Genomic DNA, 17145 nt, shown 5'->3' with positions numbered 1-17145 from the left:
ATATTTTCATACTCCTCAGCCTGAATAAAGATGGTATTATGGGGTCCTAAGTGGCCCAAACTGCCAACAATCAAGCACGCAGTTTAAGTGGACAAGAGCACCCATGCAACTGCATGCCTCGTTGGTGTTGCCATGTCTGTGACTGCTCCCCTTAAAACACAGGCTTGTCCATTTGTGCAGGCAGGTAACTGATTTGCACACACACACACACACACGGTAATTGAGCATGGTAGCCTCCCATATCATAGCCCAGAGAGGTAGACCCTCCATGATTCTTACATAGCTTCTGAGCATCTGTGACAGTCACTGCACGTATGCCTGGGTTGGCTCATTGGGTCTTACATGCCTCTAGCACCTGAGGGCAAGTCTACACTACAAAATTCAGTTGACCTAAGTTACGTCGACATACAGCCACTGCAGTAGTTGAACTGGTTTTACGTGTCCACACTACGCACCTTGTGGTGGCGGTGCACATCCTCATCAGGAGCCCTTGCACTGATTTAACTGCCAGAGTGAGGCATTGTGGAACAGTTTCTGAAAGGCAGCAACAGCCGATGTAAGCAACGCAATGTCTACACTGACACTGCATCAACCTAACTACATCGACTTAAGCTCTGTGCCGCTCATGGAGGTGGAGTTATTAAGTCAGTGTAGTGGGCAAGCCACATCGATGGCAGCTACATTTTAGTGTAGATGCCTACAGAGTTAGGTCAACGTACGCTGCCTTTGGTCGACCTAGCTCTGTAGTGTAGACCAGGCCTGATACATTTCCTTCCTCCTTTCATTGCAAAAGGATTTTGCTTTTTTCATTATGTTTTCCTAGAGACTTGTTTTAACTTTACCTAAATTCCAGTGTGTAAACGAATGAGTAAGATTCTCACCACCATCTGCTATGCAACTTTGTGGGCATCATAAAATAAGCCAGTTTGTACAAGTATATCCCAGTGTGCTTTATAATAGGGAACTCTGCCAACTACACTCTGGAGCAGTTAGCTTTTCCCATGCCAGATCTAACAGTTGTCCTAGAATGTGATAAATCAGAGTTGGCTTTTCCAGTCTGGCTGATACATTGTCCCAGTTCTACAATAATTGCTTAGGGCATTTTGAGAAAAGCAGATCCCAGGATTGTTTGCGTCATTTACATAGCTTATAAGCTTTTTGGGGGTAGGGATCGTCTTTTCATTGGCTTTGTTGTCACTGAAGACTTAACCCGTAGATGTGTGTACAGCACCTAGAATAGCGTGGCCCCAATCCTGACTTGACGCCTAGATGCTAAGAGGGCCAGAGAAAATGCCTTTCAGTGAGGGACGTGAAGAGAGCCATCTGTTCAGCTTATCAAAAAAGAATGAGAGACGACTTGCTGACAGTGTCCTTCATAGGGAGAAAATACTGTGCTCTTAAGGGCTCTTTCAACTAACAGTGAAGGGCAAAACAAGAACCAAAAGCTGGAAGCAGAAGCCAGACAAATTCAAATTAGAAATGAGATGCAGGTTTTTAACAGTGAGGATGATCAGCCATTGGAACAACTTGCCAAGGGAAATGACGGCCTCTCCATCTCTTGATGTCTTTAAGTCAACACTGGATATCTTTCTGGAAGATGCTTTAGTGAAACACATTGTTGAACTCAGTACAGGGGGGTAACTGGATGAAATCTAAAGGCCTGTGAAAGGATGTCAGACTAGATGCTCTAATGCACTGGTTCTCAACCTTTCCAGACTACTGTACCCCTTTCAGGAGTCTGATTTGTCTTGCGTACCCCCAAGTTTCACCTCACTTAAAAATGACTTGCTTACAAAATCAGACATAAAAGTGTCCCAGCACACTATTACTGAAAAATTGTTTCCTTTCTCATTTTTACCATGTAATCATAAAAATTAATCAATTGGAATATAAATATTGTACTTACATTTCAGCATATAGCATATAGACCAGTATAAACAAGCCATTGTCTGTATGAAATTTTAGTTTGTACTGACTTCGCTAGCTTGTTGTAAAACTAGGCAAATATCTAGATGAGTTGATGTACCCCCTGGAAGATCTCTGTGTACCCCCCGGGGGTACACGTACTCCTGGTTGAGAACCACTGCTCTAATGGTCACTTCTGGCCTTAAACTTTCTGAATCTATGCTACTGTGATACAAATAAAATAAGAATATCCCTCTGCCTCTTCATTCTGATGAACTTTCCTCTTTCAGATAAACCTCTAGTGTTTCAGTTTATTGACTGGGTCTTGCGGGGGACGTCCCAGGTGATGTGCGTCAATAATCCACTCAGTGGGTGTCTCATGATTGCTGGATTCCTGGTCCAGAATCCCTGGTGGGCTCTCACAGGCTGTTTAGGAACATCTGTCTCAACGTTAGCAGCACTTATTCTGAGTCAGGACAGGTATGTTTATCTCTGGGGGTTGTTCCTGGTGCTGACCAAAGTCACATTTGAACTATGTATCAGAGGGGTAGCCGTGTTCTAGAATAAAGAATAGATATGGACTAAAATGCAAATCACAGAGCCAAATACTTCTACTCTTTGATTTCCAATTTGAACTCTGCAGAGCTATCTGGTAAAAAATGACACTTTTAAAAAAAAATGGTTATTTGCGTTGTTGTTTCACACCACTGATTCTAAAAATAGAAATAACTTTAGAAATCTGATTTATTCTTTGCTGTTTATGCTGTTGGTTTCCTTTTTACAGTCTCAGCTTGGAACATTCCAGCCAGACTATAATTCCTACTGCATTAGGGAACCCAGTTACCACCAGTTTCCATTGGCATTTTTTAATTTATTTTTATGGAAACACTTAGGTAGGTCTTGGGTTTTGTTGCTGTAGATATTCCCGGTTAGAAAGGCCTCCAAACATAGACAATTTCAAGCTAGCCTTAGGTAGATCAAGGTTTTGCTACAAGCCCCGGCTGTTTACTTGTCAGAATCACCACATTGATCATTGCTTTCCACTTCTTCAGACACAGAACTTCCATAAACTACCTTACAGCTCACACACTCTTTCACGGGGGCTTGAAGGGATGTTGTTATCTGGACAGTGTAATTAGGGTCTTCTAATACATTTTCAAGTGAACATAAAGACTCATCTGTCTCCCACAGATCAGCCATAGAAACAGGACTCCATGGCTATAATGGGACCTTATTGGGATTACTCATAGCTGTGTTTTCTGACAAAGGAGACTATTATTGGTGGCTTCTACTGCCTGTAGTTGTTACATCCATGGCATGGTAAGTTGCTCTTTGTTTTGTTTTTAATGTGCAATCCTAAATATTCTCTATTCTTAGTTTGACTTTTTTACTTTTACTGACCCATGAGTTATCTACTGTAGCTTACTTACATTTTTAACTAATACAACTTGAAACAAAACTGTATTTACAGCTGGGCAAATAAAGCTAAAAATTTCTGCTAATGCTTGTTCACTTTTTGAAACTTCAGCCATGTTTGTGCTCTTTTTCAGTTCACTTTCTTTGGAGGTCAACGTGAGAGGCAATAAGACTCTTCTTAGGTCCACCCACAATCTAAGCTCTACCCACTTAAAATGTCAGAATATGACACCACTCACAGTAGCTTGTGAAGATGTTCAATATATGATCATGTGTCCTCTGTGGGGTTCCACTAGGTATTGGGGTTTCAGGACTGCCCTTAGTAGAGCTTGGGTGCCGCACTGGATTTCTCGACTGAGTGGTGCATAGATCCCACATCCAGTAGATTTTACAGATCTTCACAATATGATCATCCCCTTCAGGGATGGATTGTTCAACAGTGAATAGTTGGGTAGGTGACATTGAAATTATTACCGTTAGACTTCTTGCTCTTATATTAATGAAATATAACTGAGCGAGGATCCAGCCATTAGCCGCCCCCAAACCATGCATCTGAATGACCCAGAAGTAGGGGCAAGTTCTGGATCTGAACTTTACAGCTCGTGCCCATCTCTCTTTGTTTGCACAAGCTTACATTTGTGGGTTGAATGCTATTCCTGATTAAGTCAATGACAAAACTCCCATTGACTTCAGCAGAAGCAAGATCATCCCCATATGCTTTTAGAAAATGAATGGACATTGTACCTAGTTAATTTGGAGATAAGGGCCAGATTCTTGAAGGTATTTAGGCACCTGCATCCCATTGGGAGTTAGATGCCTAAATATATTTAAGAATCTGTGCCAAAGTACCATACTTTCTGCTGCTTTGCTTACGGTTAGAGGCTGACCTGATTGGTGTAAGTGACCACCTGCAATACCAGTCACTTATAAGGACAGGGAAGGCTGTTTCTATTCACTCTAGTCATTATAAACCCTAAAGGTAAAAGGAGGACACAGAAAACACCCATAGGTAACAGATGCCATCACAAGAGATGGACAGATAAATCTACGAAGAGGTTGTTCTCCTTTTGGGTTCAGCCAGTTTCTTAGGTGAAGATGTTTACCACCGCCCTCACTGGTATGTAGAATTGATTAGTGCTGTCTGAAAGATCTTGTTGTTCTTCTCTTTTCAGCCCCATTCTTTCCAGTGCTTTAGGCTCAGTCTTTAGTAAATGGGACCTTCCTGTTCTCACCTTGCCTTTCAATATTGCTGTGTCTCTTTACTTGGCTGCCACTGGACACTACAACCTCTTCTTCCCTACGACGCTCATTCAGCCTGTAACATCAGTGCCCAACATCACCTGGTCTGAAATCGAAGTGCCACTGGTAAGGTCCACTAAAGGCAGAATCATGCCACTCCATTGCACATAGTCTCTGGGAAAGAAGGGTATTAAATACTGCATAATCCCAAAACATGGAGCACAGAACTACATAAGGGAACTGGAATGGGTTTGGCTGGTGCCAGGGAAGGTGCCAAACTGATGGCAAAGCAAACTGATGTCTAATATTTATCTACAGAACAAGTGTATAGTGTGGTCAGTGTGGCAAACCTCTTTGTTACAGTGCCACAGCACTGAATCGCTTCCAAAATTGGAACAAAACCAGAAAACATTGAAATTCCCTATGAAAGGGCATTTAAAAAAATCCATTTATAATGTAACATAAAATAAAATTTAAAACAAAAAGTCATTTCAAAACAAAAATTAAAACATTCCATTCCAATAAAGGGAAAGTTTCAATCTTATCAGAATACTTGTTCCCCCCACCCACTCCCAATGTTTTCCAAAATGATATTTCATTGAAATTGACACATTCCTAGGGGAAATTTTCATTTTGGCAGAACAGCATTTTCCAACAGAAAATTTACTCTCAGAAGATTTCCAACTAGCTCTAATAAAATATGCTACATCCCCTGTGATTGCAACCCTGTCATTAACTGTGGCATGTCATTTTTTTGTAATTGATTTTGCAGTTGCTAAAATCCATTCTGGTGGGAATCGGTCAGGTGTTTGGTTGTGACAATCCCTGGACTGGTGGCATTTTTCTGCTCGCTGTCTTTGTAGCATCACCACTCATCTGCTTATACGCTGCAGTTGGATCAGCAGTGGGCATGCTGGCAGGTATGATATACACGTTTCCCTTAGATGCTCTGCTTAGCTGGTGTAAACAGACACCATTCCTTGGATTTAAGTGAAGCTATGCCAGTTTACCCCACTGAGTACCTGGCCCTACACCTTTAGAACTGTTGTTGTAAGTCATCCTATAAATCTACCAGCCTGATTCGCTACCTCGTCTGACCATTTGCAATACTCATAGAATATCAGGGTTGGAAGGGATCTCAGGAGGTATTCTAGTCCAACCCCCTGCTCAGAGCAGGACCAATTCCCAGACAGATCTTTGCCCCAGGTCCCTAAATGACCCTCTCAAGGATTGAACTCACAACTCTGGGTTTAGCAAGCCAGTGCTCAAACCACTGAGCTATCCCTGCCCCCCCCCCTCAACTCTACTAGTAAAGAACAAAAAATATATCATGCTCTACAACACCTCTAAACACAAGTGCTGATGTGATGACTATCATTTTGGCTGGCACCAGTATTGAACTGGGGGCCTTGGGAGCAGAAAAACATGAGTTACTGAGTTTGGAGAAGTGAAGTGTCAAGCTGCGTAGCTGATGTGTGTAACTGTAGAGATTACAGAGACCCAGGATGCAATGGTTGGTCAGACCATCTTTATTTCCTGTTTACACAGAATCTTACCTTCTTACCATATGACCCTCAGTAGCCACCCTGAATTGCAGCTCTAAACATTAACAATGAACAGGGCAGTAATGGACTTGGCTCTTCTGTGGACCCGTTGTAGGCAGGGACACGTAACACACATAACACTGGGGCAGGGAACAAGGGCTTGGGAAACGGAGACCCAGTTCAGTAAACAGCCTGTGTTTTCCAGGTACAGATGAGCTGGGATCACTGAAATGCAGCCACTTCTGGGGTGGGGCAGCAGATAGCAGCAATGTTCAGAGTTCATATGCCTGGAGTAAGAGGCATATGAACTCTGTGATTGGGCAGGTAGATAATAACATGACGTGAATGGGGAGCCTGTGTCCTAATGCAGCCACGGGTGGATTTTAGGGGAGGGGACAGAATGGAATAACTGAAGGCGAAAGTGCTGAGGGATCTTTCATGACAACGTGGGACCAGTGAGTTGGTTATTTCTGATAGGCAACTCAGCACTTGCTGCCGCACAGCAGTCTTCTGGGACATTGGGGTCAGCACTGACTGAGGGGAGAGCGCCTCCTACTGAGCCCCCATCCCACTCTCTGCAGCACAGGCCCAACCGCTGGGACCCCACTCTGCTCCCTTCGGCACAGCATCCCCTACTACCAAGCTGAGGCACTAAGGTAGCACTGGCTGTGACAGGCAGTGCCCTACCCCACTCTCTGAAGCCTCTGCAAGCTTTCTGACGCCTTCTTTCTAAATCCTGCACATGCCAGAACCTGCTTAGCTTGTGAGATCCACGCCAGGGGAGTGCCTGCCTCTGAGAGCATGTGGTTGGTTGGCTTGGCTTATAGTCATTATTGCCAACTCTGAGCATAGTTGTTGCTTCCTGATGATGGGTTTGGAATTGCCCTAAGGGGCATCATCAAAGTCACTTGGCAATAGGGATTCTGTTATTTCTACTTGCCTAAGGTCACAAACAAATTAAGTACTTAGGTCACATTACTCCTAAAGATTCACCATAGACTTCTGGTGTAGCAGCGGGGTGGAGAGGAAGGACAGGCTTTGGGGTTGGGTTTGAGGAACACTGGCTGAGCTGTGTATAGGAGGGGAGCCCAAGGCTGGGATAGCAGGGGGCTGTGGGTCAGGATTGAGGGGCACTGGCAGAGCTATGTGGGCAAGTGGAACTGAGGGCAGGAATAACGGGGGGCTGTATGTCAGGGGTGAGGGGCATCGTCGGTGCTGGGTGTGTTGGGGGGAAGGCCAGAACTGCAGCAGCACCCCTAGTTCCAGCATCTATGGCATCAGCAGTGCTGGTTGGAGGAGAGCTAAGGGCTGGAATACAGGGGAGGATGTGATCAAGGTTGAGGTGCATCAGCAGAGGGGAAGCCCAGGGCTGGAATAGCAGGGGGTTGCAGGTTGGGATTGAACTGGTGTCAGGTGCTTTTTTGCTTGGGGTACTTTATTTATCCCTATTCTGTCTATTCTCCTGTTGATCCGGACAAGGGGGGGTCACTTTCCCTGCATGAGTCCCCTCTGGGAAGTTCAGCTGTGGGTCCCACAGAGCCAGCTTACAATGCAGTAAGGACATAGATTCATAGATTCTAGGACTAGAAGGGACCTCGAGAGGTCATGGAGTCCAGTCCCCTGCCCTCATGGCTGGACCAAATACTGTCTAGACCATCCCCGATAGACATTTATCTAACCTACTCTTAAATATCTCCAGAGATGGAGATTCCACAGCCTCCCTAGGCAGTTTATTCCAGTGTTTAACTACCCTGACAGTTAGGAACTTTTTCCTAATGCCCAACCTAGACCTCCCTTGCTGCAATTTAAGCCCATTGCTTCTCGTTCTATCCTTAGAGGCTAAGATGAACAAGTTTTCTCCCTCCTCCTTATGACACCCTTTTAGATACCTGAAAACTGCTATCATGTCCCCTCTCAGTCTTCTCTTTTCCAAACTAAAGAAACCTAATTATTTCAGCCTTCTTTCATAAGTCATATTCTCTAGACCTTTTATCATTCTTGTTGCTCTTCTCTGGACCCGCTCCAATTTCTCCACATCTTTTTTGAAATGTGGTGCCCAGAACTGGACACAATACTCCAGTTGAGGCCTAATCAGCACAGAGTAGAGCGGAAGAATGACTTCTCGTGTCTTGCTCACAACACACCTGTTAATACATCCAAGAATCATGTTTGCTTTTTTTGTAACAGCATCACATTGTTGACTCATATTTAGCTTGTGGTCCACTATAACCCGTAGATCCCTTTCTGCCATACTCCTTCCTAGACAGTCTCTTCCCATTCTCTATGTGTGAAACTGATTGTTCCTTCCCAAGTGGAGCACTTTGCATTTGTCTTTATTAAACTTCATCCTGTTTACCTCAGACCATTTCTCCAATTTGTCCAGATCATTTTAAATTATGACCCTATCCTCCAAAACAGTTTCAGTCCCTCCCAGTTTGGTATCATCTGCAAACTTAATAAGCATACTTTCTATGCCAATATCTAAGTCCTTGATGAAGATATTGAACAGAGCCAGTCCCAAAACAGACCCCTGCGGAACCCCACTTGTTATACCTTTCCACCAGGATTGGGAACCATTAATAACTACTCTCTGAGTACGGTTATCCATACCTTCTATGTCCTTTCCAAATCCCACCCCACAGTGGGTCCTTAAATACCACTGGCTGTGCATTCCAGTGTGCATTCTGTGTATTCCAATGTGAGTCCAAGACACACACACACACACACCCTTATATGCCCTGATTTACATACGCACACCCAGGGTCATCAGCAGGGAGCAGAACCTGGGGACCTTCAGCACCACAACAGAGACCTCTGTCACTTGAATTAAAGAGAGACCTCTGTTAGCGAGCAGCAGTGATAGGGCTGTTATCTGATGAGGAGCAGTCACTGGGAGGGGGGCTGAGTGTGTCCATGCTCACGTGCACAAACACGCTAGAGGGGTAGAGAATTCTGTGTGTTTGTAATAATCATCCCAGCCACTAGAGGGGTGTGGGTGTGAGGGTGGGTGTGTGCAATGCACATCCTAGCTGCTAGAGGGCTCTGTGTGCCTATAATGCCCAATCCTAGTGCTGACATCTTCACCCTAATCCCAGTACTGACATGCCAGCCCTAACAATGACTCCCTCGCCCATCCCCAACCCTAACCCCACCCTCTAGTGCTAGTGCCCGAACTAGGGTTGCCAGGCGTCCAATTTTCAACAGAACACCCGGTCGAAAAGGGACGCTCCCCAGCCCAGTGAAAATGAGCAAGTGAGGGTGGAGGAGCATGAGTGACAGAGGGAGGAGGGAAGATGGAGTGAGCAGGGCGGGATCTTGGAGAAGGGGCGGGGCAAGGGTGTTCGGTTAGGAAGTTGGCAACCCTAGCCCACACCCTGTCGCAGAACTCTGACCCCATTACTCCCATGCTGATGCCTGGACATTAATGCTAGCTTTCTCAGCCTAAGGGTGCCTCTCCATTGCAGCTAGGGTGTGCACGGCATCTTCAGGAGCCGTACTCATGCTGTTACACCTATAAGGTTTCAACACAACAGTTATACTTTTATACTTCATCACACACACATCAAAACACATTCCCCTCTGATCTTCTCGCTGAGCTGACTTCTCAGTCTTACTCATGTGGCCATGGTACTGTCGGGTGTGTCGCCTGGCCTCTTCGAGCTTGAGAAAAAATGCACCAGCTCGGTTCTTTCAAACACTTCAGAACCCTGCCAGCAAACAAAGTCTGGGGATCCCCACAGCTAGCAGCATTCCAGCCCTTGGGTCAATTGCAGACTGCTCCTCTTGGGGTATGTCCACACTGCGATTAAAAACAGCGGGCCCATGTCAGCTGACTTGGGCTCGGGCTAAGGGGCTGCTTCATTGCAGTGTAGACGTTCGACTCAGGCCCTCAGACCCCATGAGTTGCCCTGCCCTGCTCTGTGCACAAGTGCAGATACAGTATCCAGCTAAGAGCCATGTTCCCTCCCCATTGCTTCTCTCCCTTTCTTTGTGCCAAAGCCAAATGCGGCAGTATAAAGCATGTGTGTTACATCAACACCAGTGACCATTAGTTTAATAAATGGTTAATTGAACCATCAAGAGATGCACACACCTGAACTGAGTAACTGTGATCTTCATGCTCTAACCCTTGTTTTTCCTCCCATCCCATCCTTATTGTTTGTTACCTCTTGTCATTGTGGCATGTCTAAAAGTCAGGCCCCAATGTTGCAAAAACATTTGCTAGTGCACACACTTATACCAGCATGGAAGCCCACTGACTACACGATCTGACTTAGGGCTTGGCTCACCCTTATCTTATAATTTGCATAGATGATGACTCCTGAGCTTCCCAGATCAAATATCTCCCTCTGCTCACAGCCTTTTACACTCACTTTGCCCTGGGGCAAATCACCAGCCTCTTACTAGAGTTCTGTATAAAAGATAGGCATATATATAGGCATACATGGTAGATAGTTAATGTAAAAAGTGCCATCTACCAGCATGGAAGATTAGGTAACATTGCTCATCAATTTGTAGGTTCGATAAAGCCGTTGTTGTTGCGCACTGTGAAAGGGTTCCCACGTGCAAGAGGCATGGGGATGCTCGGGTCTTTGATGATCAGAAAACCTGTGATCAGCAGAAATGCTTCCTTGGAACGAAGGCGAAAATTACAAACATCAGCCACAACTCTCCCTTTCCCCTACCCAATGGTAATAAAACAATTAACAGTTGGTTTTAAAAATCCTCCTGCAGAGTTTGCAACCCATATATTGCAACATTCTATGCTATTGTATTCTGTGTAGGTTCTTATGCCACCCTCACCGCCAGGGCCGGCTCCAGGGTTTTGGCCGCCCCAAGCAGCCAAAAAAAAAAGCCGCGATCACGATCTGCGGCGGCAATTCGGCGGAAGGTCCTTTGCTCTGGGTGGGAGTGAGGGACTGTCCGCCGAATTGCCACCGAATAGCTGGACCTGCCGCCCCTCTCCGGAGTGGCCGCCCCAAGCACCTGCTTGCCAAGCTGGTGCCTGGTGCCGGCCCTGCTCACCATTGTAGTATCTGCACACCTTCCAGTAGTGCATTAAGTGACATGGCTAATATCTTGCATATGATTCAGCTCTCCCCACCTCCCTCCCTCCTGGGGGGGGGGGGAGAATTGTGTGTGAAGTGCAGTTTGGTTTTGTAAATGTCCACACTGCTCTATGTTGGTGTTAGAGAAGGCTGGTCAAAGAATGACACCTTTGGATTTTAAGCTGGTGATGTCGGAGATGGAATTCATGATCGTCCTTAGCTCCTATGCTCATATTTAAGAAGCAGAAAGTGAAACTGATCATCAATCTATTTTAATTACCTAAGCAACATGTAGTGCAAAGACATGCAGCAGAAAGGGTGGCAGGCCATTAGAAGTTTGAATGCTTTGAATGTCAGCACTAGTAACAAAGAGAAAGAAACCAGTTCGGTTAATAATGAGTGATTTTTTTTTAACGCGAGTTTCCCTTGATGTGTCTTCCTTCCTTTACAGGCTTGACTGCTTCAGCGCCCTTTGCTGAGATCTACTCTGGCTTTTGGGGCTACAACAGTGTCCTCTCCTGCATTGCAATAGGAGGCATGTTCTACGCTCCCACATGGCAGACCCACTTGCTAGCAGTTGCCTGCGGTATGCCTGCTACCATCCTTCATTTTAAATGCACCTAGTGCTTGTGAAAGATGCTAAATGTGTGACTAGAGTGACAGTCCTGATTTTTGGGTCTTTTTCTTATATAGGCGCCTATTACCCCTCACCCCCACCCCCATCCCGATTTTTCACATTTGTTGTCTGGTCACCCTGTGTGTGACCCCAGAGAATGATTGATTAGCTAGGGCTAAAATATGCCATGTGAGCACCAGCCCATGTTTTTCAGGGGGAGGGCAGATCCACACGCTGAAAAGAGACCTCAGGGAGAGACCATGGCTCAGGGAAGTTCAATCTCATCCCAAGCCGCCCACTGCACAGGGTGCGTTTGCACAGCAGCCTGTTCCCACAGCCATGCCCAGCATGCTCCATGGGTAGTGCTGGTCAGAAAATAGGGGGTTTTCCTCAGAAAATGTTGACTTTTCAGTGAAATATCAAATATATATATATATATTGGCCGAAAACTGAAATATTTTAATTCAAAATGGCACCACCATGCCCCATGGGAATTGTAGTTTAGTTGCCTCATGCTCTCATTCTCCTCTATGGAAAGGACTACATGTCCTGGACTACATGTCCCATGAGGCACCACTTTCTCCCATGTTGGTGAGGAGAGAAGGTGCATCATAGGGGTCATGACACTTCACGGAAGACATAGTCACTGAGAGAGGAGAATGGGCGCCAAAAGCACCCACACTATGGCTTCCATTAGGCACAGCAGCGCCATTTTGAATGAAAACATTTCCATTTTCAGTGAAAACTAAACTTTTCTGATTTTAGGCATTCCATTTTTCGACGAAGTGTCGAAATTTCCCGTACAGAGCAGGTGCCCTTCACAAAAAAATCAATTGAGTCAAAAACCCAAATTTCTTTTGGAAAACACTTTCAACAGGAAATTTTCAATCAGCCTTATCTATAGGGGGTATAGAGAGAAGGGGCAGATCTATGGGCCTACCTCCCCATCCCATTTGGGAGAAATTCATACACAGAGCAGTTTTAAACCAGTTTTTCATTCTGTAAACTCCCTTTCATGCTCACACAAAACATGGCAGGATGCAAGGTATGCACAGGAATGTGTCCTCCATCAGCAATGAATAGAAGTTACGGGCACGATGCAGGAATCACTGGGTGACACTCTATGGCCTGTTATGTAGGAAGTCAGACTAGATGAACATAATGGTCCCTTCTGGCCTTAGGCTATGTCTACACTACAGCCTATGTTGGCAAAACTTATGTCACTCAGGGGTGCAAATATTCAACCCCCTGAGCCACATAACTGACAGCGACATAAGCACTCGTGGACACAGCACTATGTTGCCAGGAGAGTTTCTCCCGCCAATATAGCTTCTGCCACTTCCGGAGGTGGGTATTTTTAAGCCAACGGGAGAGCTCTTTCCCATCGGCATAGAGCATCCTCACCAGACGCGCTGCAGCGGCGCCACTGTATTGGGTACAGCTGGGTTTCTGCAGCCTTGTACATATAGACAAACCCTTAAAATCTATGAATACCAAACATTTGTGCCCGGCATTGATCCATCGAAAAAACAAAGATGTGTGTCTGTGTATCTATAAGGAGGTGCAATCAGGGGATCTGGGATTGTGGTGTAATTTTTGCTAGCTGTCTAATGCTGCAAGCAAACACGTTTTAACCTGAAGTTTCCTTTGTCTTTTTCACAGCCTTCTTTGGTGCCTATCTGGGAGCAGCACTTGCTAATTCCCTCTCTGTGGTAGGTATTTTTTTTAGTGTTATTTTCTAATTTTCAGTTCCCAGGGCTGTTCTGAGGCTGCCAGCAAATATGAGATAGGACACTAGAGAGGCAAGGTGGGTGAGATAATATCTTTTATTGAAATAACTTCTGTTGGTGAGAGACAAGCTTTTGAGCTACACAGAGCTCTTCTTCAGGTCTGGGAAAGGTACTCAGGGCAGGTCTACACTTAAACACTGCATCGGCACAGATACAACACTTTAATGAAGGCCCTCTAAGCCAACGGGAGAGAGCTTCTCCCACTGGCTTAGTTAATCCTCCTCCACGGAAGGTAGTAGCTATGTCAAGAGAAGGTGTTCTCCCGCCGACATAGCACTGTCTACACTGGCACATAGGTTGGTATAACAGTGTCATTCAGGGGCTTGGATTATTCACACCCCGGAGCAACATAGGTATACCGAAGTAATTTTGTAGTGTAGATAGGTCCGGCTCCAGGTTTTCTGCTGCCCCAAGCGGCAAAAAAAAAAAAAAGCCAATCGGCGGCACTTCGGCTGCAGCTCAAAGAGGAAGAGAGGGACTGAGGGACCCACCGCTGAAGACCCGGCCGTGCCGCCCCAATAGCGGACAGGGTGCTGCTCCTTTGTATTGGATGCCCCAAGCACCTGCTTCCTTAGCTGGTGCCTGGAGCCGGCCCTGAGTGTAGACCAGGGCTCAGAGTATCACCGCTAAATACAAGTTCAAATAGACAGTTTAGCATAAGTAGTTATTGCATATTCTAAGGGTCCATTCAAGGTGAAGTGGCCTCTTAGCACTCCTGAAGTCCTAGGACAAAATGGGGGGTTAGTGAGTTAGATTGTTGTAATAAGCCATAAATCCAGTTTGATACAACGTGAGAACACGAGTCTATTAGGAACTGGATGAGACAGCCAACTCATTTCACATTGGACACTGAGCAGCCATTTGGTCACCAGCAGCCTAAGGCTCTGTAGCCATTCATACAACCTGTATGCTACAGTCTGTGTGCACGTGCGCACACACACACACACACACATGCACACACACACTTCTCCCTCCCTACCTATTTAACAACGGGCTTGTTTTGAAGCTCCATGGTTCTTTGCTTTGCATCTATCTAAGGTTGAAGAATTAAGAAAATAGAACGGTCAAAATTGTGAGTGGAATGATCAAGATCCTTTTTCTTTCAGTTTGGATTACCAGCCTGCACCTGGCCTTTCTGCTTCTCTGCATTTCTCTTCCTGCTACTAACTACAGACAACTCTGCCATCTACAAGCTGCCACTCTGCAAAGTCACTTACCCAGAAGCCAACCGTGTCTATTACCTGGCAGTGGAAAGAAACAGGAAGGCAACAGTGATGACAAAACAGCCGTCTAACATGGCTTCCTAATGCAGTTGCACAGCTCTGCTCCAAATATGTGAACTAAATCCTCCTTGGGACATTTCTAAACAAACAATACTGCATTTTGTTTTCTGAAGATGATGATTTTCTTCTGTGTATCATGAAATGGATGTAATTATAATGGATTTCATTTTAGAATTAAGCTGTCTTGCTTAAAGCCTTTACATACTCATTTCCTATAACACAGAGAGCGGTAAGAATGGCTGAGTTATTGGAATGCTGATTAACTACTGACCCAGAACATTAGGTCTGCGTCATGCATGGAGCTAGGTGAAGGAGGTGATGCTGGACGGATCTGTACTAGGTTGAGATTAGCTTTTGTGGGTGCAAGCATTTGGGCATAGAAATAGCTGAAATAGCCCAATATCCATTGGTCTCAGGGAATGGTGTAAATCTTACTAGACTAACCATTCTCATGAAGCTCTTGCCTTTCTGAGGTAGAGCAGTAAAATAGAAAATCTTCCCTAGAACCAAAAGGACGGGGACAGCTATATAAGGGGGATGATGCTGTATGATTGAATATGACCATTTATATTATTGATATTGCCACTATTATACAGTTGCAACAAATCTTGTACAAAGTATGTCATGTAAGGTGTCAATGGCAGGGGCGGCTCTATGTATTTTGATGCCCCAAGCCCGGCAGTCAGGCGACTTTCGGCGGCGCGCCTGCGGGCGGTCCGCTGGTAACGTGGATTCAGCAGCATGCCTGCGGGAGGTCCGTCGGTCCCGCGCCGCCGAAGCCACGGGACTGGCGGACCTCCCCCAGGCAGGCTGCCGAAGGCAGCCTGACTGCCGCCCCAGGCCCGCGCTTGGTACGCTGGTGCCTGGAGCCGCCCCTGGTCAATGGAAATGTTATGATTTGCTAAGTCTGAATACCCTGTTTATATGCATGTATCATCTTTGTATTTGAAGTTATGAACATTGGCTATATACCGACATTATACACATGTGTTGTATTCCTGGTAAAATTTACATTAAGGCCAGACAGCTATGTATTGAGGGCCCATCAAGAACACTTAGCTCTCATTCCACCCAGATAGCTCTTCCTGTGGATACCTCAGACTCCAAGGGGCCAATGGCCATCCCTTGTGAGTCTTCAAGCCATGTAAGGACATGTGATATGCTCATGTGACCTTGGACTCCATCTTGGGCCAGTAACTTTCCACAAACAAAGGCCGTGAGCTTTGTTTGAGACAGTAAATTTCCAGATACATGGCAGAAGATACAAAAGACCCCTGAGATATCTCCATTTTGCCTCTTTTCCTGTCCTGATTCTATGGATGTACAACAAAAAGGAGCATTTTGAACTATGGACTCAGGACCTTCCAATCTTTTGGAAGTTACCAGAGGGGCTTTACAAGCCTGCTACAAACCTGATATAAGGACTTTGCAACTATTTGTATGTATATGATCTGTTAACCATTACTAACTCTCTTCTTCTTTTCTTTTTTTATTAAACCTTTAGTTTAAAATCACCATCAGCATGATTACCGGGTAAGATCTGAGTTATGTATTGACCTGGCCAAATGGCTGATCTCTTGGGATTAGAGCATAGGCACCGACTCTGTGGGCGGTCCAGGGCTCAAGCACCCACGGGAAAAAAAATGGTGGGTGCTCAGCACCCACCAGCCATGGCTGCTCAGTGGTGCCACTGATCAGCTGTTTGGCAGATGCACTCTGGGGAGGGCGGAGAGCAGTGGGTGGGGGGCAACAGGAGGAAGGGGCAGAGTGAGGGCGGGGCTCATGATGGAGTGGAGGTTGAACACCCATGGAAAAAAATAAAAGTCAGCATCTATGGATTAGGACTATATATTTGATTAAATTTGTTTTCAGTAACCACTCATCATAGAGTCCAGTGTCTGGCTGGTGAATCAAGAGCTGGAATACCTAAGGAGACTGCATTTTTGGCTTCTTATTAACCAGTATGGTGAGACAGATGTTTACTTTTGTTACTGGCTCGGTATAATCTAATGTTAGAATAATCACCAGTTTGGGGTGAGTCTGCCCTATTTCTCAGCAGTTTGTCCTGAATTTGGCATCCTCAGCTGTAATCCACTGAGGCTCTGTGATGGGGAGGCGTTGAATTCACAATTCAGAGTTACTTGGGTTGGTGTTTCTGGTTCAGTCTCATTCTTAAGGGTACGTCTACACTTACCGGTGGGTCTGGCAGCAGGCAATCGATGTTCTGGGATCGATTTATCGCGTCTGGTTTAGACGCAATAAATCGATCCTGGTTCGATCCCGGAAGTGCTCGCCGTCGACGCC

General features: G+C 45.6%; 1 protein-coding gene across 8 annotated transcripts in view; it reads left to right on the top strand.

Moving 5' to 3' along the window:
• LOC128839830 (urea transporter 2-like) overlaps positions 1-16548 on the top strand; it is a 419837-nt gene extending 403289 nt beyond the window's left edge. For 7 of the 8 annotated variants that reach the window (XM_054033134.1, XM_054033135.1, XM_054033130.1 and 4 more), the window contains 7 exons: positions 2196-2385; positions 3097-3225; positions 4494-4686; positions 5333-5480; positions 11604-11738; positions 13431-13480; positions 14665-16548. In XM_054033134.1, the coding sequence (XP_053889109.1) occupies positions 2196-2385; positions 3097-3225; positions 4494-4686; positions 5333-5480; positions 11604-11738; positions 13431-13480; positions 14665-14865 (1046 nt within the window). In that variant the 3' untranslated portion in view covers positions 14866-16548. Of the gene's footprint in view, positions 1-2195; positions 2386-3096; positions 3226-4493; positions 4687-5332; positions 5481-11603; positions 11739-13430; positions 13481-14664 lie in introns of those variants that run through there. The other variant, XM_054033137.1, reaches the window with a different exon arrangement.
• Positions 16549-17145: the final 597 nt, after the last annotated feature.

This window comes from Malaclemys terrapin, chromosome 6 (genome assembly GCF_027887155.1).
Source record: "Malaclemys terrapin pileata isolate rMalTer1 chromosome 6, rMalTer1.hap1, whole genome shotgun sequence".
Lineage (NCBI taxonomy): Eukaryota > Metazoa > Chordata > Testudines > Emydidae > Malaclemys > Malaclemys terrapin.
Note: the sequence above shows the minus strand (reverse complement) of the source record. Positions and strands in the feature narration are given on the sequence as shown.